General features: G+C 47.1%; 2 protein-coding genes across 30 annotated transcripts in view; both read right to left on the bottom strand.

Moving 5' to 3' along the window:
- Positions 1-24,850, bottom strand: part of LOC118917576 (protocadherin gamma-C4) — a 153,041-nt gene that overhangs the window by 67,789 nt on the left and 60,402 nt on the right. For 2 of the 29 annotated variants that reach the window (XM_036895679.2, XM_036895720.2), the window contains exon 1: positions 22,420-24,846. The exons of 15 other annotated variants lie outside the window; for them this stretch is intronic. In XM_036895679.2, the coding sequence (XP_036751574.2) occupies positions 22,420-24,825 (2,406 nt within the window). In that variant the 5' untranslated portion in view covers positions 24,826-24,846. 12 more of the 29 variants (XM_057490998.1, XM_057490993.1, XM_036895699.2 and 9 more) reach the window with 10 other exon arrangements.
- Positions 1-24,850, bottom strand: part of LOC130680432 (protocadherin gamma-A8-like) — an 84,456-nt gene that overhangs the window by 52,820 nt on the left and 6,786 nt on the right. The gene's annotated exons all lie outside the window — the stretch shown is intronic.

The following is a 24,850-nucleotide window of genomic DNA, read 5'->3' as shown; positions in this document are numbered from 1 at the left end:
AAACTCCAACACATACACACACAAACACCAAAGTAAAAGAATAAAAGAAAATAACACCAGTACAACAATTCAACTGTTTCTTCAGAACCATCTAATGACTTCACTGTAGAAATGGAAAAAATGTCTAGAACCTAAGAAGAACCTAAGAAGAAAAGTGTTCTACATTTCCTCTCCTAAGAGACCCTAGTAATTAAAAGGCAGTCAATATGTCTGTTTTGTGGGATAAATAAATGAAACTAAGTTGAAATGATAGGATCTAAACACATTACTAGTCATCAAAAATCAAAATAGAATTGATTTATGCTCAAAAGCTCACATGTGTAAATGTGCACATGTGAGTGTGTGTATATGTGTATATAGATAAGAAAAAGAGCCAGAGAGAATATGCCATTGAATCAACAGTCAGATTTGAGCACAAAGTAAAGCAAATAATGGTAAAATATAATTATAAATCAATGGAGGCAATGTGAAGTTGAAATAGGAAAATGAAAACTGAATCATTACTTTGAATCATAACTAGTTTATATTGATAGCCACAGACACTGATGATAGATGAATATTACTAAAATTTAACTTACTATAATGCAAGCCATAGCTGAACTGGACCTTTGGAATCAAAAGGAAATATGCCACGCCTAAAAAAAAGGGTTTTCACAAAACTCTTCTGGAAAATCATAGTAATTCGATGAAAAGTAAAGTACAAAAACTTACATGTATTGCTCTAAATATGTATGAACTGAACGTGCCCCTTAAAACAATTCTTATAAGGCTCAGAAAAAGGCACTTAAAAGACTTGTGCAGAGACACCAGAAATTAGAAGGCAGGAACTAAATCTCACCTGATTACTCCTAGGGTCACATTTGCTTAAATCAGTAGCTGAATCTTCAGCTATTAAGAGAGGCTCGCTTTTCCCACAACTCTCCTGGCTGACGAGGGTGTCCGCATAGTTGGGCTGGGGGAAGATCACGTGACTCTCCCGCGAGTCCGCAGTGAGGGACACCTCGTGGGAATAGGTCTGCAGGAAAGCACGCACCCCGTCCACGCCCACAAAGGGCGAGGCCCCCACGCCCACCAGACCGCCGCCCACGGCCGGCAGCAGACGCGACGCGTGCCAGCGCCGCAGCCTGAGGGCCAGCAGCACGATGACAAAGGCGAGGAAGACGCAGGACACCGCGGCCACCGCCACCACCAGGTACAGCGTGAGGCCAGAGGCGTCCGGGTCGGCCGGGGCCTTCATGCTGTCCAGGTCGGCCAGGACGTCTGGGATGCTGTCGGCCACGGCCACCGTGAGCGTGACGGTGGCCGAGAGAGGGGGCTGGCCGTGGTCCTGGACCGCCACCACCAGGCTCTGCTTGAGCGCGTCTCTGTCCAGCAGGGCCCGCGCTGTGCGCACCTCGCCCGTGTGCAGCCCCACCGCGAAGAGCCCTGGCTCGCTGGCCTTGAGCAGGCGGAAGGACAGCCAGGCGTTCTGGCCCGAGTCTCTGTCCACCGCCACCACCTTGGTCACCAGGTAGCCGGGCTCTGCGGAGCGGGGTGCCAGCTCCACGCCTGTGGACCCGTCGGTGGGGAGGGTGGGGTACAGGATCTGTGGGGCGTTGTCGTTCTGGTCCAGAATGAACAGGCTCAGGGACACGTTGCTGCTGAGTGGAGGGTCCCCACTGTCCAGTGCGGTTACCCACAGCTGCAGGTCATGGAACTGTTCATAGTCGAAGGAGTGCAGTGCATGCAGGACTCCACTATTAGAGTTGATGGAGATATAGGAGGATAGAGGTACTCCCTGGACGGTGTCCTCAGCCAGGGAGTAAGTGACCTGTGCATTCTCTTTGCTGTCCAGGTCAAGTGCAGTCACTGAGAAGAAGGAGGCTCCTCTGGGATTGTTTTCAGGAATATAAGCAGAGTAAGAGGAGTGAGCAAAAGTGGGTGGGTTATCGTTATCATCTGCTACATTCAATGCAATGTGAGTTTCTGTAGACAAGGGAGGACTTCCCTGATCAGTGGCTGTCAGTGTTATATTGTAGCTCTGGACCTGCTCTCTGTCCAACACTCTGTTGGTTAACAACTTGTAATAATTTCCATAAGTCTTTTCTAATTTAAAAGGCAGATCGTTAAGAATAAAACAGGAGACTTGGCCATTTTCTCCAGAGTCTTGATCTTGCACATTTAGAAGAGCAATTACTGTGCCTGGAGGAGAATTTTCTAGCACTGAATTAGTAGAAGATGTGATAGTTATTTCTGGAACATTATCATTCACATCCAGAACTGTGATTAAGATCTTAGCAGTGGTTGAGAGACCTCCACCATCTTGGCTTTGAATTTCCATCTCATAGAATCTACATTTCTCAAAATCCAAAGACCCTTGTATTAAGACTTCTCCAGTTCGAGAATCCAATTGGAACATTTCAGAAGCTTTGCTTTCCATGTTTCGGAAAGAATATGCAACTTCCCCATTGAGTCCTTCATCGGGATCCGTTGCTTTTACCACGAGCACCCGAGTCCCAGAGCTGAGGTTTTCTGGGACACTCACTCCATATACAGGCTGCGTAAACTTTGGGATATGGTCATTTACGTCGAGAACCACGACGCGAATGGGAACAGCACCCTGGAGGATGGGATCGCCTCCATCTATGGCGGTGAGGAGGAGACGGTGAGCAGCCTCCTTCTCCCGGTCCAGGCTCCCCTCCAGCACTAGCTCCGGATTCTTAGCTCCATCGGCTCCTCCTCGCATTTGCAAGGAAAAGTAACTGTTGGGGTTGAGCTGGTAGCGCTGGAGGGAGTTCATTCCCACATCTGGGTCCCTAGCTTTAGGAAGGGGAAACCGCCATCCCGGAGTTACGTGCTCACTGACTTTTATCTCTACCTCCTCCTCCTGGAAGCTGGGGGCGTTATCATTAATATCCAGTATTTCTACCTCCAATCCGTAAATCTTCAGGGTATCTTCCACGAGTACTTCCATATTTAAAAAACAGGAAGACACTGTCTCACAGAGCTCCTCCCGGTCTATTCTGCCTGCGGTGATCAAACTGCCACTTCGCTGATTCAGAGCGAAAAGCTGCGTTTTTCCTCTGGAGATGATGCGGACTCGGCGTTCCGCCAGCTCCCACGGTTCCAGCCCCAAGTCCTTGGAAATATTGCCCACGAAGAAGCCTTTGTCTGTCTCTTCAGGAACCGAGTATCGGATCTGCCCGGCCCCAGACTCCCGCAGCGTCCCCAGGAAAATGTAAAACAGAACCAGCCCGCGGCAGTCCAGGCGCAGGAGCCGATATGCCATGGCAGTGGCTGAGCCTGTATTCCGCGATTTCTCAAGCCGTTCTGTTCTGAATCAGTTTATGTACCTACGAAGTTCCGGGCCGACTGCATCCAAAATATGTTAGAGATCGAAGAAAAGTACTCTTAAGTTTCCAACATAAGGATCTGTGAGTGTCCTCGCGCTGCTCTGCTGTAGAGGAGGCGGAGGGAGGGACGGACTCTGTACCGCGCAGCTTTCCATTCCCTGATTAGTGAACAGCGGCGCCTAGAGTCCAATTTTATTATTGCAGCGAGTAAGAAAAACCCAACTAATGTGCTTCTTTCAGAAGTTACTACACTCATCTGTTCGGGAATTACACGTATGTGTAAAACTTAACGTTGCAGACAATAAGGAGTTACATAATATGATGTTAGAGGCTTACCAAGAGCACTTATTAAAGGAGTAATTATTAAAAAGGCTTGCTTAATTAAAACAAAAGTTTTCAAATATTATTGTGGCTGAAAACCTGCAGTTTAGATTTGGTGCCTACTGATTTTTACCTACGGAAGAGAACAGCATTTGTGGATGTGAAACTAGCACGGTTCCAACAAAATTATCAGATAAGATGCTTAACTAAAATTCTTACCAATTTATTTATTGAGTAAAATAAAGATGAAACGTTTGAGAAAATTTGCATGGCATTTGGGTTGTCTTTTAAAATACCATTATATAAAAATATAACTATAGTCCATATCCTTGACTAAAAGGTATTCTATTTCATGAAAAATTTACCCAAGATTTCTCTATATATTTTACTATAAGATGCATTTGAATAGTAGGAGTGAAGCATTGTAAACTTAGCCTTAATAGTGATACCCACACGTTTGACCTGGCTTTATTTTAGTAACTTTATCAAGAGTTTGAATATAGAGTCTTGAAATAACAGCGCTACATCGGAATGTAATGGCATATTGGAATATGAAAAGCAGTATTTTAAAAACTTACCTGTTTAAAAGTCGTCTTATCTGTTTCAACGCTAGGAGTTAAAATGCTAGCCAATAACACTGAAGAACTATCTTTGTTGAGAACATCTTCTGTGGCTTGACAATAACCAACAGATGTGAGAAAATTAAAATCTGCATTAGTTTGATCCCCAGCCACACACAAATTATAGGTATAGGGCAATGTTCCCTTACTGTAGTTGGAGGGAATCTCGGGTGGAGACTTGGAACAGAGAACAGACCCAAAGCAGCCCCCAGCGGCGGGGCTAGAAGAGTGTCGCAGGCGCAGGGCAATGGCCAAAATCACCGCGAGGAGGAAGAGCACCGAGATCAAGGCCAAGGCCACCACCAGGTAAAACTGCAGCTCAGCCTGGGGGTCAGAGGGCGTGGGGCGGTCGCTAAGATCCGGCAGCACGTCTTGGAGGCTGTCTGCGAAGACCAGGTGCAGCGTGGCGGTGGCCGAGAGGGGAGGCTGTCCCCCATCGCGCACAGCGACCAGCAGGCGCTGTCTGGCCGCGTCCCTGTCGCCCAAGGCGCGCGCCGTGCGCACCTCGCCCGTGCGCAGCCCCAGGCTGAAGAGTCCGGGCTCGCTGGCCTGCAGCACGTGGTAGGACAGCCAGGCGTTGTGTCCCGAGTCGGCGTCCACCGCCACCACCTTGGTGACCAGGTAGCCGGGCTGCGCGGCGCGCGGCACCGTGTCGAAGAGCGCCGAGCCGTCGGGCCCCAGCGCCGGGTACAGCACCCTCGGCGCGTTGTCGTTGCGGTCGCCCACCAGCACGCGCAGGCTCACGTTGGCGCCGAGCGCGGGCGAGCCCTGGTCGCGGGCCTGCAGCGTCAGCTCGAAGGCGCGCAGCTGCTCGTGGTCGAAGGCGCGCTGCGCGAACACCGCGCCGCTCTGCGCGCTCACCGACACGTAGGACCGCAGCGCCCGCGGCTCCAGGTCGCTGGCCACGATGGAGTAGGAGATGTGGCCGTTGGGCCCCAGGTCGGGGTCGGAGGCGCTGACTTGCGCGATGGAGGCGCCGGGAGGGTTGTTCTCTGCCACGTGGACCACGTAGGAGGCCTGCTGGAAAACCGGCGCGTTGTCGTTGACGTCGGTGATGTGCAGGGTGATGGTGGCGCTGGAGGAGAGGGGCGGCTTGCCCCTGTCGGTGGCTGTGATGGTGACGTTGTACTCCGGGGTCTGTTCCCGGTCCAGGGGCCCGTCTGTTACTAACTTGTAGTAATTGTTAGAAGAAGAATGAATCTTAAATGGAACATCTCTGTTTAAATCACACGTGACTTCTCCATTTTCCCTGGAATCCTGATCCCGTGTTTTGAAGAGAGCCACGACCATTCCTGGATGGGAATCCTCCACAATCTGGTCAGACAGAGTAGTGATGATTATCTCTGGGCTGTTGTCGTTTTCGTCTAGAACTTCTATAATTACTTTACACTGGGTGGAGAGGGATCCTCGGTCCTTTGCTTCTACATCCATGGTGTATCTTTCTATTTCTTCAAAATCCAAGGGTTGATGAGTTATAATGTTTCCTGTGGCAGAATCCAGAAAGAATGGGTGCTGGATTCTGTCAGTCACACGAAGGAATGAGTAGGTGATGTCCGCATTGACGCCTTCGTCTTGGTCAGTGGCGCTCACCCTCAGCACGGAGGTGCCTGGGGGCACATCTTCCCTAAGAGTGACCCTGTACACGTCTTGGCTGAACACAGGAGGATTATCATTGGCATCCACCACCAGGATTCTGATGTGAGCGGTGCCGCTACGTGGCGGATCCCCACTATCTAACGCTGTCAGAACCAAGTGATGACTGCTCTGCGTTTCTCGGTCCAGGGTCTTCTTCAGTACCAGTTCTGGGTATTTGCCACCGTCAGGGTTGTCTTTCACCACCAATGAGAAGTACTCGTTAGGACTTAGTTGGTACTTGCTCAATGAATTCGTACTGATATCGGGATCTTTTGCAGACTCAAGAATTGTACCCATGCCCAGGTTGACAGATTCACTGATTTCTAAGTTAATGTCATCTTTATCGAATTGAGGGGGGTGGTCATTAATATCCTCAACAACCACGATGATGTGAAAAATATTTAATGGATTTTCCACCACCGCTTCCAACTGCAACTCACATCTTCTTCTCTCTTTGCATATCTGCTCACGGTCTATTCGGTCCTTCACAAGTAAGTCCCCGCTCTCCGCATCTACGCTAAAAAGCAGCTTCTCAGCGCTAACTCGCAGCTTCCGCTCCGAAACATCCAGGACGCTGAGCCCTAGATCTTTAGCGAGGTTCCCCACCACCGAGCCCTTGGCCAGCTCCTCGGGAATCGAATAGCGGATCGGCTCGCAGAGCGCGGGGTAGAACAAAGGCAGCAGAAAGGGAAACATTACCTGCCGCCGGCCGGCCGGGCGCCTCTGCGCGCAGCTCCCTCCCATTGCGCGCTCTAGTTCTAGCTGGATCCCAGTCTTTCCGGAAAGCCGAAGAAACTGCAGTCCACAGTGTTACTGGAAGAGCATTCGGCCCAAGACAGGCGGAACTGGGAATCCGTGTATTCTGGGCGGTCTGGCCGGCGGGGAGCCCCGGTGTGTCAGCGGGCTTCCTTCTCCCTGTGTTGGTGGCTGCCCAGGAAATCCCAGGCTATGAGGAATCCCTGGCGTCCGCGTTTGACCTGCACTGGCCGACAGCGGCACCCAGAGGCCCCACGAGGAATTGTATTCTAGTTTTTCTCTTGAATTCAGGTGATTTAAAAAAAAATTCCAGATGGTAACTGCCAGAACACATTGTCTTATTCCTTAGTGATTCCGTTGTCATCATGAAATATATTTTTCACATGGTGAAGACTATCATGTGTTTTCATGTTAAAATTTTATATAGATTTTGAATAAAGGCATAAAAGAATATGGAGTGCAAAATAGGTCTCCTATCCCATGGCCCACTGTTTTCCAGTTCTTCCATCCTGAGGCAATCACTGTTGTTTCTTTTAAGAGCAATTATCCATAAAGGGAAATACCAAAGATAAGCGAAAAACAAAACAAAACAAAAAAACCTTGTCTTCAATCCTACATTATATTTGGCTAGAAAGTATTAACCTATCCTCCGAAATTTAGGACTAGAATGCAACCATTACCATCTTCATTACAATCATCCAGGGAATCCTCACACTGCCTTTAAATAATTATATTTAACAAAATTTGCTTACAAGAGCTGCCATGTCAAATAAGTAGTTTTTAAAAACTGTATTTTTAAAGATAATAAAATTACTTAAGGTGGATGCACAATAATTTTAACTATCTTGGACAGAAATTTTAAATAACAATTTCTGTTATTTAAAAGCCAATGACTATGACCCTAACGGGTATGCTCTCCTTCCATAGACACATTATTGAACAAAGGCTGAATGACACGGGAAAAAAAATTTGGTCTCCTAAGTATTTTGAGATGCATTAGGCCACTCTTTATGCTACCATATTAGTTTAGCAGAATATTAGTAATGAATTAAAAGTAAGAGATCAAACGAAATGCATCACTATCTTCACTGAACTAAGTGGGCTCATCAATAACTCCACTGATCATTTGTTTAGAATAATTTTGTGTACTTCTCTGCTTAGAGTTGGATCTCCTGAAGAAATGACATTTCTTTCTTGACTTTGTTTATTGACTCTTAATATCAGAGTTTCAGGTGGATTTTCCTTCCTCTAAATAAGGAACTACATGAAATGCCCTTGGTACATATTCCTTTCTTGGGAACATGTACAAATCTATTTATCTCCCCAGTCTATACATTTTTTTCCGCCTTAGAGATTGGAGAATTTAACAACAAACCAGAGAAAGCAGAGCCTAAAATTTGCTTAACTTAACCTTCTATAGGCCCTCTATACTTGCTATTGAGCAAGGAAAATCAAATTAAAACACTGTCTTCCATGTAACAGTATGAAATTAGAATCACAAGCAAAAAAGGAGGCCACAGTGTTACCAGGTATGATTACACTTGAAAAATTTTAACCACAAATTGTTATGAATTGTTAGTGGAATATGAAGGAAAAATTTAAATCTGTCTAGCAACTACATTTAATTATAACTATAGATACAAAGTATAGTCTGAAAAATATAACCACAAATGTGTATTGTCCTCCTTGGGAAGAACAACAGTGAGTGGCCTTATGTTTGGGTTTTGTATCCAGTGAGGCTAATTCATTTGTTTCTGACATTTATCTGTTCTTACCAGACCTGCCTTCAAAACAGAGCTTAGGGTTGTCTAAGCTGCAAGGATTTTTAACATATGGCCAAAAGTACACAAACTGACAGGCAGTTCTGTATGGAATTCCTCTCTTAGGAATTGTTAGTATTGTACTCAACAAAACTATAAAATATTAAACTCTGCAAAGCTAATCTTAATAGCTTTATGACAAAAGGCCTTCATTGGGATTAGGTGACTCTTAACCAGAAAGTAAAAGCACACTAGCCTTACCCATCAAGTTCTACTTGTTTTAGCAAGAAGCAAATGTCACAGAAACAGAGAAAAGTGGCAAAATAAGTATTGAAAATTTATATCATCACACTGCAAACTAAAAATAAAAGCAATCATAATTTTTAAGCAAAATTAAAAGACTAAAAGTAGAACTCACAGGAACCAAAGGGGTATCTTCTATAGGAAACTTCGAATCATCTAAGAGAGACAAGGGATCCTTTCTCTCACAGCTCTCGTGGCTGATGAGCGTGTCCGCATAGTTGGGCTGAGGGAAGATCACGTGACTCTCCCGCGAGTCCGCAGTGAGGGACACCTCGTGGGAATAGGTCTGCAGGAAAGCACGCACCCCGTCCACGCCCACAAAGGGCGAGGCCCCCACGCCCACCAGACCGCCGCCCACGGCCGGCAGCAGACGCGACGCGTGCCAGCGCCTCAGCCTGAGGGCCAGCAGCACGATGACAAAGGCGAGGAAGACGCAGGACACCGCGGCCACCGCCACCACCAGGTACAGCGTGAGGCCAGAGGCGTCCGGGTCGGCCGGGGCCTTCATGCTGTCCAGGTCGGCCAGGACGTCTGGGATGCTGTCTGCCACGGCCACCGTGAGCGTGACGGTGGCCGAGAGAGGGGGCTGGCCGTGGTCCTGGACCGCCACCACCAGGCTCTGCTTGAGCGCGTCTCTGTCCAGCAGGGCCCGCGCTGTGCGCACCTCGCCCGTGTGCAGCCCCACCGCGAAGAGCCCTGGCTCGCTGGCCTTGAGCAGGCGGTAGGACAGCCAGGCGTTCTGGCCCGAGTCTCTGTCCACCGCCACCACCTTGGTCACCAGGTAGCCGGGCTCTGCGGAGCGGGGTGCCAGCTCCACGCCTGTGGACCCGTCGGTTGGGAGGGCGGGGTACAGGATCTCTGGGGTGTTGTCGTTCTGGTCCAGCACAAACAGGCTCAGGGACACGTTGCTGCTCAGTGGTGGGTCCCCACTGTCGGTGGCAGTCACCTGCACCTGCAGATCCCGAAACTGCTCATAGTCAAAGGATCGCAGTGCATACAGAACTCCTGTGTCAGAGTTGATGGAGATGTAGGCTGATAGAGGTGCCCCCTGGACAGTGTCTTCAGCTAGGGAATAAATAACCTGAGCATTCATTTTGCTGTCTGGGTCTAGGGCAGTCACTGAGAAGATGGAGGCACCCCTGGGGTTGTTCTCTGGGATATAGGTAGAGTAGGAAATATGAGAGAAGGTGGGTGGGTTGTCATTGATATCTGCCACTTGCAAGGTGAAGTGAGTTTCAGCTGATAGGGGTGGACTTCCTCCATCTGTGGCTGTTACTGTGATATTGTAAGAGGATACCTGTTCTCTGTCAAGGGCCCTCTGTGTCGCCAATCTATAATAACTATCAATGGACTTTTCTAACTTAAATGGTAGATTCCTTGATATGGAACAGGTTACCTGTCCATTCTGCCCAGAGTCTAGATCATGTACGTTTAAAAGGGCTATAACAGTCCCCAGAGGTGAATCTTCTGTCAAAGGACTAAACAGAGACGTGATGGTCACCTCTGGACTGTTGTCATTCACATCTTCTACAGTAATTAACACTTTTGCCGTTGCAAGATATGCTCCTCCATCTTCTGCTTGTATTTCTATTTCATAGAAATCTGTTTCTTCATAATCTAGATTTTCTGATATTTTTATTTCGCCAGTATTTTTGTTCAGTTGGAATTTCGACAATTGTGTGTCAGGTAATTTTCGGAATGAATATGTCACTTCTCCATTAGCTCCTTCATCCCTATCCGTGGCGGTGACTGTCAGGAGCTGTGTGCCCATAGGCAAGTTCTCTGGGACACTCACTCGGTATTCCGGCAAGGTGAAGACCGGCGCGTTGTCATTTGCATCAAAAACAGTCACACTGATGAGGACAGTGCCAGATCGGAGAGGGTCACCCCCATCGGAGGCAGTGAGGACCAGGTGGTGCAGAGCCTCTTCCTCCCGATCCAGGCCGTGCTCCAGCACCAGCTCCGGGACCTTGATGCCGTTGGCACGGCTCTGAACTGCCAGGGAGAAGTGCTTATTGGGGCTGAGCTGGTAGCTCTGCAGGGAGTTCGCGCCCACATCCGGATCAATAGCTTCCGGGAGAGGAAAACGCATCCCTGGAGCGACGTTTTCATTAATTTTTACGTCTAGATTTTCTGCTTGGAATTTTGGGGCATTATCATTGATATCAGTGATTTCTACTTCTATCCCAAAAAGCTTAACCCTATCTTCCACAAGAATGTTAAAACTCACCAGGCACCGCGCGCTCTGAGCGCAGAGCTCCTCCCGGTCTATCCTGCCCGCGGTGACCAAGCTGCCGCTCCGCGCGTTCAGGGCAAAGAGCTGCATCCTGCCTCTGGAGACGATGCGCACTCCGCGCTCCGCCAGCTCCCGGGGCTCCAAACCCAAGTCCTGGGCGATGTTGCCCACGAAGGAGCCTTTGTCTAACTCCTCAGGAACGGAATAGCGGATCTGCCGGGCCTCGGCCTCCCAGGGCACACCCAGGAAAAGACAGAGCAGGACCAGCGCTCTTTGGTCGGAGCGATTCCTTTGAGCGGCCATTGTTGTCTGGTCACGAAATTGATTCTGGCCAAATCCTCACTGGGCAAGTAGGTTGTTTCGACCTGTTCCTTTTCCTTTCTCTGCAGGGAGTCTCTGTAGCCAGTCAGCCGCACCTTAAATTCTGAAATGAGTTTTGCTGGCAGCCCTAGGAATTGAGGAGCTTTATGTAGTTGAAGCCCTGAGAATCCGGATTGAGCGCTGGCTGCATTTCTCTCCTCGTAGGTGAACAGCGGCGCTCAGAGTCCTCAGAAGTTACTGCATGCACTATGTATGCAGTAGAAAACAAACGCTACTCTTTGTTGCGTAGTTTAAAATACATCTTTAGTTTCTCCACCGATATCTTTCAATCAGCTACTATTTGTAGGTTTCTTAGTGGGTGTGGTAAGTGAAATGCATGTACTAGAAAATATTAAATGAAAGTACGTGGTTAAATAATATATTTGCAACACTAATTTTCCCAGGAGAAATGTATCTACTTTAAAAGGTAAGTAGTGCTTATTTTATTGCCTATGAACTTCTAGCTATATTTAGAAGTCTTACAATTTTATTTGAATTTTGATTTAAATGTTCCAATTATGTTTAGTAGACATTTCTATAGAGCCGATATGATATGAGATGTACTCCATATAAATCACTTAGAATCTTTTCTATTTTAGGTTTGATTAACTAAATAGTTAAATTTGTTTAACATTAAGGCTGTGTAAGAGATTTTCATAATTTCTTTTATAAAATAGTTTTATTAAGCCTCAATAATTTTTTTTTGGAAAATGTATTTTTATTATATGTACATATTATTAGAAGTCTATTTGACCTATTTAAATGAATTGAGCAGTTAATCACAAACTAAAAGGAACATGTCTGTGTTGTAATGGGAAAAGAATATGTACAAGAATTTCAAGTGCTGCAATTAAAAAAATAAAGTTATAAATAGGGGTATATATATAGTTTATTAGATAAGTGTTTATATCAAATTACCTGTTTTCATAAGAGCATGGATGCCAATACAAAAATCTTTTGGCATTTTGTCTGGAAGTCCAAAGTAAAGTGGTTTTCACATCCTCTTCTGTATGTGCCCATCAACCTATCTCAAAAATGAAAAGTTTAGACGTTCACTTCTTTCATGCAGAGACAAGCTTTTCAGAAGTGTGTGTGTTCTGATGACTCCAAGTATGGAACTGTTCAGAGATTTTATCTTTTGTCTTTAAAAATGTTGTATCAAACAATTAGAGACAGACACTGAGTGCAAAAGACAATAACACTTCATTTGCCTTCTTGGAAATTCTTTGTCTTGAAATGTAGAGGAAAAAAGATTGGAAGGAGTAAAATTTGAGCTCAAAAAAGGATAAGTAAATATGAGAAGAGAGCCCGAAAACCAAAGGCTGAAGACTAAAATTCCTTTGGGCAGTTAGCATTAACTTTGGGGGATCATAGAGACCCTGGCAATGGAAACAGAGTTTTAACTCCTAAGAAAAATGCATACATCTATAACTATGTACACAATTTCAGGGAATCATGCATCTACTTACCTTCCTTACTCAAACGCTGCCAACTTAAAAAATTACTAAAATAAATAAAGCTAACTAAATGCACCTATGAAGGTTAGTTGTAATAAATGTTTCCTTGAAATGTGTAGCTGTTTTGGTATTTAATGAGTTCCTGAATATTATTAAACTTAAAAAACAACATAAATAAGATGTAGAAAATTAACCTTAAATCTTAGCGAATTTGAATAGTTAGGTTATTATTTATTTGGTAAGAAGCCAAGAACACATTCCCTCTTTTATGCTTATCTGAGCTTGAGAAGATATCTCCTATTAAATGACATCCTTTCTGAATTATAGAGCAACAACTTCCGAATCAAGTAAGTCTTGAAAAATATAATCAGCAAAAAGTGACATTGACAAAACAAGGTGGGAATTAGCTATGGATTTTTCCAAATATTATATATATATATATATATGAAGTAATACACCTAAAATATGAGGAATAAGTAGAATATTACAGAAGATATGAAAATACAACTCACCGGTGTTAGGATCTCAGGATGTGAAGTCAAATTATTCCCACCCTGAAGTGGAATTAAGGCCCCAGGAGAATCACCGCAAACTATGTCTTGAGTGGAATGAAAGGGCTCATTACATCTTAGCAAATTAAACTCTGCCTTTCCAGTATGGGCAACGTACAAGTCGTACGAATAAGGCAAAGTCCCTTCGCTGTAGTTGGGGGGAGCCACAGGTCCAGACTTGACACACAGACCCGGCTGAAGGCAGCCCCAAGCACCGGGGCTGGACGACTGTCGCAGGCGCAGGGCAATGGCCAGAATCACCGCGAGGAGGAAGAGCACCGAGATCAAGGCCAAGGCCAACACCAGGTAAAACTGCAGCTCAGCCTGGGGGTCAGAGGGCGCGGGGCCGTCGCTAAGATCCGGCAGCGCCTCGTGGAGGCTGTCTGCGAAGACCAGGTGCAGCGTGGCGGTGGCCGAGAGGGGAGGCTGTCCCCCATCGCGCACAGCGACCAGCAGGCGCTGTCTGGCCGCGTCCCTGTCGCCCAAGGCGCGCGCCGTGCGCACCTCGCCCGTGCGCAGCCCCAGGCTGAAGAGTCCGGGCTCGCTGGCCTGCAGCACGTGGTAGGACAGCCAGGCGTTGTGTCCCGAGTCGGCGTCCACCGCCACCACCTTGGTGACCAGGTAGCCGGGCTGCGCGGCGCGCGGCACCGTGTCGAAGAGCGCCGAGCCGTCGGGCCCCAGCGCCGGGTACAGCACCCTCGGCGCGTTGTCGTTGCGGTCGCCCACCAGCACGCGCAGGCTCACGTTGGCGCCGAGCGCGGGCGAGCCCTGGTCGCGGGCCTGCAGCGTCAGCTCGAAGGCGCGCAGCTGCTCGTGGTCGAAGGCGCGCTGCGCGAACACCGCGCCGCTCTGCGCGCTCACCGACACGTAGGACCGCAGCGCCCGCGGCTCCAGGTCGCTGGCCACGATGGAGTAGGAGATGTGGCCGTTGGGCCCCAGGTCGGGGTCGGAGGCGCTGACTTGCGCGATGGAGGCGCCGGGAGGGTTGTTCTCTGCCACGTGGACCACGTAGGAGGCCTGCTGGAAAACCGGCGCGTTGTCGTTGACGTCGGTGATGTGCAGGGTGATGGTGGCGCTGGAGGAGAGGGGCGGCTTGCCCCTGTCGGTGGCTGTGATGGTGACGTTGTACTCCGGGGTCTGTTCCCGGTCCAGGGGCCCGTCTGTTACTAACTTGTAGTAATTGTTAGAAGAAGAATGAATCTTAAATGGAACATCTCTGTTTAAATCACACGTGACTTCTCCATTTTCCCTGGAATCCTGATCCCGTGTTTTGAAGAGAGCCACGACCATTCCTGGATGGGAATCCTCCACAATCTGGTCAGACAGAGTAGTGATGATTATCTCTGGGCTGTTGTCGTTTTCGTCTAGAACTTCTATAATTACTTTACACTGGGTAGAGAGACCACCTCCGTCCTTTGCCTCTACTTCCATGGTGTGTCTTTCTGTATCTTCAAAATCCAATGATTGGTTATTCTTAATGATACCGCTCTTCTCATCCAATGAGAACATGTACCTTGTACTCTGTGCAGTACTCCTGAAGTAGTAGTTGATTTCGGCATTGATTCCCTCGTCCTGGTCGCTGGCTGTCACCTGCAACACCGAGGAACCAGGGGGCAGCTTTTCACTAACACTGACTCTATATTCATCTTTGCTGAACATCGGGGGGTTATCATTGGTATCCCTGACAAAGATTTCTATTCCAACAGAGGCACTTCGTGTTGGGATCCCTCCATCCAAGGCAGTCAGTATCAAGTGATGAGACCGCTGCTCTTCCCGGTCTAGGGGTTTCTCCAAAGATAACTCTGGGTATTTGCCACCATCGGAATTAACTCTAACCATTAATGAAAAATAAGTGTTTGGATTTATCTGATAATCTTTAACTGAGTTAATGTTTATATCAGGATCAGTGGCAGGATCAAGGGATATACGTGCCCCTACGGACACAGATTCAAAAATTTCTAAATGTATTTCCTTTTTATCGAATTGAGGGGGATGGTCATTAATATCCTCAACAACCACGATGATGTGAAAAATATTTAATGGATTTTCCACCACCGCTTCCAACTGCAACTCACATCTTCTTCTCTCTTTGCATATCTGCTCACGGTCTATTCGGTCCTTCACAAGTAAGTCCCCGCTCTCCGCATCTACGCTAAAAAGCAGCTTCTCAGCGCTAACTCGCAGCTTCCGCTCCGAAACATCCAGGACGCTGAGCCCTAGATCTTTAGCGAGGTTCCCCACCACCGAGCCCTTGGCCAGCTCCTCGGGAATCGAATAGCGGATCGGCTCGCAGAGCGCGGGGTAGAACAAAGGCAGCAGAAAGGGAAACATTACCTGCCGCCGGCCGGCCGGGCGCCTCTGCGCGCAGCTCCCTCCCATTGCGCGCTCTAGTTCTAGCTGGATCCCAGTCTTTCCGGAAAGCCGAAGAAACTGCAGTCCACAGTGTTACTGGAAGAGCATTCGGCCCAAGACAGGCGGAACTGGGAATCCGTGTATTCTGGGCGGTCTGGCCGGCGGGGAGCCCCGGTGTGTCAGCGGGCTTCCTTCTCCCTGTGTTGGTGGCTGCCCAGGAAATCCCAGGCTAGAGGCTGCGGAATCCCGGGCGTCCGCGTTTGACCTGCACTGGCCGACAGCGGCGCTCAGAGGCTCCATGAGGAATCGCAGCCTGACATTTTCGAATTCAATTTATCTCCAGAATTTATTAAAATACAATTTATATATATTACTCTTTAAAAATGCAGTTATGTAATAGCCCCTAAATTTAGTTTTACCACGGTATTATTGAGTGTGTCTGCATGATTAGTATTTTCAGGAAATTTATTATGGAAAATTTCAAACTTATAAGAAAGTATGCAATGTTATCATTGAATTTTCATATACCCATCAGCACCTAACTGCAAGAATTATCAACTCAAGGCCATCTTTATTTAGTGTATATTGCACTCCCTCGTTATTTTGAAGCAAGTCCAAGATAATTAACTCTTCTTTTAAGATAAGACATTAAGATGGGCAAGAATTTTATCTTTAAGCCTATTGTGTCATATAATTTGTTACCAATACAAATGTCATACTTAGTTTAAGAAAACTGCAATTCAGCATTTTCCACACTTTACCCGGTTATTCACTCTGTGAGCCTTGTGTTCTGTTTTTAAAAGCAAGTGACATTTTTATGGTAGAGAATAGTAGCTGCCAAGTCTTCATCAATATCAATATTATACCTTTTTTCCAAATTAACACATATTTTGATATTTATAAATACTAAGTATTAAAGGTTAGTCCCCAGTACAGAAATGTCAATTGACAGTTTTCCTAATACATGGTTAAAAATATGACCCTGTGGGATGTTTTACTTTTCCCCCACTAGTTTAGGAATAAAGTGTTTGAAATAATTATAATGTCTGTATGTCATAATGGATTTACAGACATTAGCCCATATATTCAGGATGTTTAGAATAGGATTTTGAGCCAATTTAAAACTTATTTTCAAGGTCTGTTGGAGTCACTTATTACTTGTTTACAATAATTAATTGTTTAAAGTAAAACAATGTATTATTCTCTGGCTTACAGATAAAGCCAGTACAATATTTTTATTATCTCCCTCAGAGTTTCTGGGAATATTTTCTTAAACCATATTCTATACCCACATGTATTTCTAGCTTCAAATTTTGGACAATTGAGCCATAAATAACCATTGAAGAATAACTCTCATTTCCTTTGTTTTATCCTCTCAGAGTGTTCAGTTCCAATAACCCCTCTTGGGCAAGTATAAACTATAGCAAAGAGGAGTTTCAAACTATTAATAACCTGACATCATAGCACTGGGAAACTAAAACCTCTGAGGATATGAGAACAAAGGATTTTGAACCTTTAACATCAAAAGAAAAAAAATGCTTTACTTGGGGTTTGGGAATGGATAAGTGGAGTTTGAATCTTCCTCAGAAATGACCTTTAAATGCATATGACCTCTACAACATGTGATCTGAAAAACATCTCCTCAAAGGGATGTTGTCCTGTCATAGAAACAGAAGAGCAGAAAGCAGTGAATCTGGGATTTCAGTAGTTTCTCCAAGTGGAATGCATTGGCTTTTATCATTAATTCACTTTCAAAATTAGTATTGGCTGTAGAAATGTTTTGTGTAAGAGGATCACAATGGGGCCATTGGCAATAACAATAATAATGTATTTCAGGAATGGAAAAACAGCACTAATAATTAGTCCTGAACCTGGATAACCAATCAAGCAACCCCACCCAAAGGGCCTCAGTCAATGTTCCATAATGAGAAGAGCCCTATGAGGAAGGTTTCCACTGACCCTAGATTATTTACTATGAGAAACTGAAAATTATGTCTGCGATGGAACCAATAAATGACTCCTATACATAATAGAGGAGAAATTAGGCCTAGTGAAAGCTTCAGTAGAAATATATTAATAGCTACTTATCCTACCTTAAGGCAAACCTTAGAAAGAAAGCCAACTGTAATAGAACATAAAACGAAAAATGAACTCACTGGAACCAAAGGTGTATCTTCTATGGGAAACTTGGAATCATCTGAAATGCATAAAGGCTCGCTTTTCCCACAACTCTCCTGGCTGACGAGCGTGTCCGCATAGTTGGGCTGGGGGAAGATCACGTGACTCTCCCGCGAGTCTGCAGTGAGGGACACCTCGTGGGAATAGGTCTGCAGGAAAGCACGCACCCCGTCCACGCCCACAAAGGGCGAGGCCCCCACGCCCACCAGACCGCCGCCCACGGCCGGCAGCAGACGCGACGCGTGCCAGCGCCTCAGCCTGAGGGCCAGCAGCACGATGACAAAGGCGAGGAAGACGCAGGACACCGCGGCCACCGCCACCACCAGGTACAGCGTGAGGCCAGAGGCGTCCGGGTCGGCCGGGGCCTTCATGCTGTCCAGGTCGGCAAGGACGTCTGGGATGCTGTCGGCCACGGCCACCGTGAGCGTGACGGTGGCCGAGAGAGGGGGCTGGCCGTGGTCCTGGACCGCCACCACCAGGCTCTGCTTGAGCGCGTCTCTGTCCAGCAGGGCCCGCGCTGTGCGCACCTCGCCCGTGTGCAGCCCCACCGCGAAGAGCCCTGGCTCGCTGGCCTTGAGCAGGCGGAAGGACAGCCAGGCGTTCTGGCCCGAGTCTCTGTCCACCGCCACCACCTTGGTCACCAGGTAGCCGGGCTCTGCGGAGCGGGGTGCCAGCTCCACGCCTGTGGACCCGTCGGTGGGGAGGGCGGGGTACAGGATCTCTGGGGCGTTGTCGTTCTGGTCCAGCACAAACAGGCTCAGGGACACGTTGCTGCTGAGTGGTGGGTCCCCACTGTCGGTGGCAGTCACCTGCACCTGCAGATCCCGAAACTGCTCATAGTCAAAGGATCGCAGTGCATACAGAACTCCTGTGTCAGAGTTGATGGAAACATAGGAAGAGAGAGGTGCCCCCTGGATGGTGTCCTCAGCCAAGGAGTAAATAACCCGGGCATTCTCACTGTCGTCGGGGTCGTAAGCTGTCACCGAGAAGATGGAGGTGCCTCTAAGGTTGTTTTCTGGGAGGTAGACTGAGTAAGAGTTTTCGGAGAAGGAAGGAGAATTATCGTTGATGTCAACCACCTGGAGGGTGATGTGAATTTCCGTGGACAGGGGCGGTGTTCCTTGGTCCGTTGCAGTCACTGTGATGTTATATTCAGGAGTTTTCTCTCGGTCAAGATTTCGGGCTATCAACAACCTATAATAATCTTCCATTGATTTTTCTAATTGGAACGGTAGAATATCCTGGATGGAGCAGACTACCTGACCATTCTTCCCAGTGTCTCCATCATGAACATTGAAAAGAACGATTACAGTTCCTTGAGGTGCATCTTCCCTCACTGGGCTAAACAAAGACGTGACCATCACTTCGGGTCTATTATCATTCACATCTTCCACCGAAATGAGCACTTTGGTCCACCCTTTCAGTCCCCCACCATCTTCAGCTTGTATTTCCAGTTCATAAAATGCACATTCTTCATAATCTAGACCCTTTGCTGTTGCAATTTCCCCAGTATTTTCATTAAGCTGGAAAAACGGGGACTGTTCTTCACTAATTTTCCAGAATTTATATGCCACTTCTCCGTTGGCTCCCTCATCCGGGTCGCTAGCTCTTATAGTAAGCAGCCGGGTCCCCGGGGGCACACTCTCTGGGACCTTCATTCGGTAAGTCTGTTGAGCAAAAACCGGGGCATTGTCGTTTGTATCCAACACTGTCACTAGGATGTGCGCCGTGCTGGAGCGACGCGGGTCTGCACCGTCAGAGGCGATGAGGACTAGGCGGTGAGCGGCCTGTTCCTCGCGATCCAGGCTGCGCTCCAGCACAAGCTCTGGGCTTAGGGTTCCGCGGTCCCCAGTGTGCACGTCCAGGGAGAAGTGGCGATTGGGGCTGAGCTGATAGCTCTGTAGGGAATTCATGCCCACGTCCGGGTCTACAGCCTCTGGGAGTGGATAACGTGTACCGGGCGCAGCGATTTCGTTAATTTTCACTTCTAGATTTTCGGCCTGGAATTTGGGGGCATTGTCATTAATATCAATGACTTCTATTTCTATTCCGTAAAGTTGCACTCTATCCTCAACCAGGACTTTAAAGTTAACCAGGCACTGCGCTCTGTGAGCGCAGAGCTCCTCCCGGTCTATCCTGCCCGCGGTGACCAAGCTGCCGCTCCGCGCGTTCAGGGCAAAGAGCTGCGTCCTACCTCGGGAGACGATGCGCACTCCGCGCTCCTCCAGCTCCCGGGGCTCCAGTCCGAGATCCTTGGAGATATTCCCAACGATATAACCTATTTCTGTCTCTTCCGGGACCGAGAAGCGGATCTGGCTGGCCCTAGTCTTCCACAGCCTCCCCAGGAAAAGGCACAGCAGGACCAGTCTTCTGTGGTGCAGGGCACTGGTTCGAGCAGCCATTGTCGCTTCACTCCGTGTGTTTTTAAAAATGCTTTCTATGCATGCTGACTCCTTAGGTCCAATTTTCCTTCTACAAATTATGGTGATCTTTTTCCTCTGGAAAACGTGGAGTGACCCCAAATTATGAGGCTGAGTTTTGTTACAGCCCCGAAGTCGGTTTGTAAGATTGCTGGGGCTTTGTGTAGCTGCAGACCCTAGTATCTGGACGGCGAGCTGATTGAGCTATCCTCAGAGTTGGTGAACAGCGGCGCTCAGAGTCCTAAGCCGTTACTACACATACTGAGAAAACGCAATTCCAGTTATAGATAACTGGAAAAGAAGGCGCTACTCGCTTCTAATTATATTTCTCTAAATGTTTCTTGCATTCATATTACAAAATGCATAGATTTGCAAAACTCAAGATTCACATTGCCATTTGTGAATATCTTGGTTGGAAAATAAGTGTGGATATTTTAGTTGGAAATGAAGTAGAACGAAATTTCTATTAAATGTATTATTAAATCGCCAATTTTTTCTTAATATCAAATTAATTTACTCTTATTCTTGGTAGACTTTTGCTCTCTCTCCTTAGATATGTAAATTATTCTAATCTCTTTTTAAAATAATGTTTCAACTCTTTCTATATTCATTATCCATTTTCTAAAATGATTAAAAAGTGCAGTCCTCTTTGTAAGTACATTGATGTTTTTCTTAACTTCATTTATATATTACATAATTATATTGGCTTACCAAATATGGATACATTATTCATTCTGCAGTTATTTTATACTGATAGTAAAATTTCTGGATTAAGGTTTCCTTAAAATTTTGTTTACAAAAATAATTTTAATTATACAACATTAATAGATTTTCTCTCCTCATACTGCAAAATATTTAAAAGGTTATTTTGTAAAATATACATATATGTGGCTGTTAAACTTTTATGCTATTTCAAAAAAATTTTTTTCTTTGACTTTCTATATAAAAACAGAAACCATACACACGTAGCATTTGGAAGATTCAACTGAACACACATTGAAAAGCTAGTTTCCATTCCAATTCTTCCATCAAGAAATTATGCAATTTGAAAGTAGTCTTAAACTTCTTATTCTAAGGGTCACTTAAACTTAAATACAATAATATGGGGGAAAAGAACACTAGATATAGAACAAATTATTACCACTAAAAAGTAAAAGGTGCCATTATAAGAAATTTCTCTCAGCAGTTTGAAGAAACCATTTTCGGAAGCACTACTTACAGGAAACCAAGCAACAGACCAATACTTAGGAACTGACAACTTTCATGTGCATGAAACTAGTAGTTTTTGTCTTAAAAATGGAAAATACAGAATTCTTCATTCTTAAAGATACAAGAATGATGAGAAAAGCTCTAGTCACTAGTGCTTAGGGCTCCAAATAATTATAGACAAAACAGCGACTCCCCCAACACCAACTTTTTCTTTAAAAAATATAGGTCAGGAATGAGAGCAATAGAGGCAATGGCATTTCCCCCCTTTTTAAAAAAATCAAGTGTCTTTTTAAGGAACTGAAAAAAGGAAGAAAAGGATTTTGCACTCCAGAAAATTTGAAGAAACGTAGACAACGATTTGGACATTCTGATGAGTTCACTGAGTGTCTCCCATACACAACACAGACACAGTATTTTTGTAACAAATTTAAGGGCCTCAAAGAACCATGAATATATACATATAAGGAACTAGACCTGAGAAATAAACATAATGGATGTAAATGGTACCACTTAAATCCATGAGGGAAGATACCTACGAGTAGTTTCTTTGCTTTAAAAGATAAATGAAATATTGCCGACTTTAAATATAATATTTACTTGCATATAATAAAAATTTAAATATGTTAAAGAATGAAACAAAAGGTAAAATTTCATAAGGTTTGTAAAAAGAAAACTAGTACAAAACTTCTGCTGTGAAACAATGCACACGGCTTTCCCTCCTTTGTAAATCTGAACTTGGTAAGATAATAACTTTATGTTACATAACTACTCCCAATTCATCACTCCCCTTGAAGAATGGAGTACAGCTTTCTGACTGATTAGAATAACCGTAAAACAACTCACCAGACTTGAAAATGTAATATATTTTCATACAAATATAGAAAATTAGATAAATGATGAAAAGGAGTCAACAGTTATATAAAACTCACCGAGGTTAGAATTTCCGGATGGGTAGTGGACTCACTGGAATTACAAAGTGGAAATAAGGCCCCCGACGAATCACTGAAAAGTATATCTTGTCCTGAGCTCAACTGCTCATTACATTTTAGAAAGTTAAACTCTGTCTTTCCAGTATGAGCAACACATAAATCATAGGAATAAGGCAAAGTCCCTTCGCTGTAGTTGGGGGGAGCCACAGGTCCAGACTTGACACACAGACCCGGCTGAAGGCAGCCCCAAGCACCGGGGCTGGACGACTGTCGCAGGCGCAGGGCAATGGCCAGAATCACCGCGAGGAGGAAGAGCACCGAGATCAAGGCCAAGGCCAACACCAGGTAAAACTGCAGTTCAGCCTGGGGGTCAGAGGGCGCGGGGCCGTCGCTAAGATCCGGCAGCACGTCTTGGAGGCTGTCTGCGAAGACCAGGTGCAGCGTGGCGGTGGCCGAGAGGGGAGGCTGTCCCCCATCGCGCACAGCGACCAGCAGGCGCTGTCTGGCCGCGTCCCTGTCGCCCAAGGCGCGCGCCGTGCGCACCTCGCCCGTGCGCAGCCCCAGGCTGAAGAGTCCGGGCTCGCTGGCCTGCAGCACGTGGTAGGACAGCCAGGCGTTGTGTCCCGAGTCGGCGTCCACCGCCACCACCTTGGTGACCAGGTAGCCGGGCTGCGCGGCGCGCGGCACCGTGTCGAAGAGCGCCGAGCCGTCGGGCCCCAGCGCCGGGTACAGCACCCTCGGCGCGTTGTCGTTGCGGTCGCCCACCAGCACGCGCAGGCTCACGTTGGCGCCGAGCGCGGACGAGCCCTGGTCGCGGGCCTGCAGCGTCAGCTCGAAGGCGCGCAGCTGCTCGTGGTCGAAGGCGCGCTGCGCGAACACCGCGCCGCTCTGCGCGCTCACCGACACGTAGGACCGCAGCGCCCGCGGCTCCAGGTCGCTGGCCACGATGGAGTAGGACACGTGGCCGTTGGGCCCCAGGTCGGGGTCGGAGGCGCTGACTTGCGCGATGGAGGCGCCGGGAGGGTTGTTCTCTGCCACGTGGACCACGTAGGAGGCCTGCTGGAAAACCGGCGCGTTGTCGTTGACGTCGGTGATGTGCAGGGTGATGGTGGCGCTGGAGGAGAGGGGCGGCTTGCCCCTGTCGGTGGCTGTGATGGTGACGTTGTACTCCGGGGTCTCTTCTCGGTCCAGGATCCCATGTGTTACCAATTTATATGAATTTTTGGATGAAGGGATTATCTGAAAAGGGACATCACCCTCTAACCGACAATTAACCTCCCCATTCTCCCCAGAATCTTGGTCATGTGTTTTGATCAAAGCAATTAGTGTTCCTGGCACTGCGTTTTCCAGAATCATTTCTGCTAGGGAATGGAATGTAACTTCTGGCCTGTTGTCATTTTCATCTTGAATGCTAATTTCAACTGTACATTGTGCAACCAATCCTCCACCATCCCTCCCTTCCACCACTATGGAATATTCCTTGATATCTTCGAAATCCAGTGTCCTTAGAGTTGTCATTTCCCCACTCTTTGAATTCAGGTGGAACGTTTGCCAGGTCCTGTGGAAGGAGTAAGTGATTTCCGAGTTGAGTCCGGCATCGTGGTCTGTGGCTGACACCTGAAACACAGCAGTGCCTGGGGGCACACTCTCTGGAAGGCTGATTCTGTATACGTCCTGGCTGAAGACAGGGGGGTTATCATTGGCATCAGTGACCTCGATCCGGAGCTCCGTGGTGCCGCTGAGGGGTGGATCTCCACCGTCCAACGCAGTCAGGAGCAAACGATAGTAACTCTGTTGTTCCCGGTCTAAGGGTTTCTCCAATGCCAGTTCCGGGCATTTACTTCCATGTTGTTTCTCCTTATTTATCAATGAGAAACTAGGGCTAAGAGAGAGTTTATAATTCTGCAGAGAGTTTAAGCCAATATCTGCATCCTCTGCTACTTCTAATATAAATCGTGTGCCTGGCAATGCTGACTCACTTATTTGCAGCTCAAAGAAATCTTGTGTGAATTTTGGCGTGTGGTCATTAATATCCTCGACCTCCACATTCACGTGATAAAAGTTCAGTGGGTTTTCAGCAACTGCCTCAAATTCCAGAGCACAAGCTGGCTTCTTGCCGCATATCTGCTCCCGGTCTAGCCTGCTGCTCACAAGTAACTCCCCGCTCTCTGCGCTCACGGTGAAGTAAGGCTTCTCCGAACTGACGCGCAGGTTCCGAGTCGGTAACTCGTGGACACTGAATCCCAGGTCCTTGGCGAGGTTCCCCACCACAGAGCCCTCGGGCATCTCCTCGGGAATCCTGTATCGGATCTGCTCAGAGAGCGCCGCGCAGAACAAAGACAGCAGAAAGGGAAAGAGCAACGGCCGCCACTCAGCCCAGCCTCTCTCCCCAGCGCCGCTCCCCATCCCTCTTGCTCCCCTTAGCTTGCTC

Source organism: Manis pentadactyla, chromosome 13 (assembly GCF_030020395.1).
Source record: "Manis pentadactyla isolate mManPen7 chromosome 13, mManPen7.hap1, whole genome shotgun sequence".
NCBI lineage: Eukaryota > Metazoa > Chordata > Mammalia > Pholidota > Manidae > Manis > Manis pentadactyla.
The sequence above is the reverse complement of the archived record's forward strand: the minus strand, read 5'-3'. Positions and strand labels throughout refer to the sequence as shown.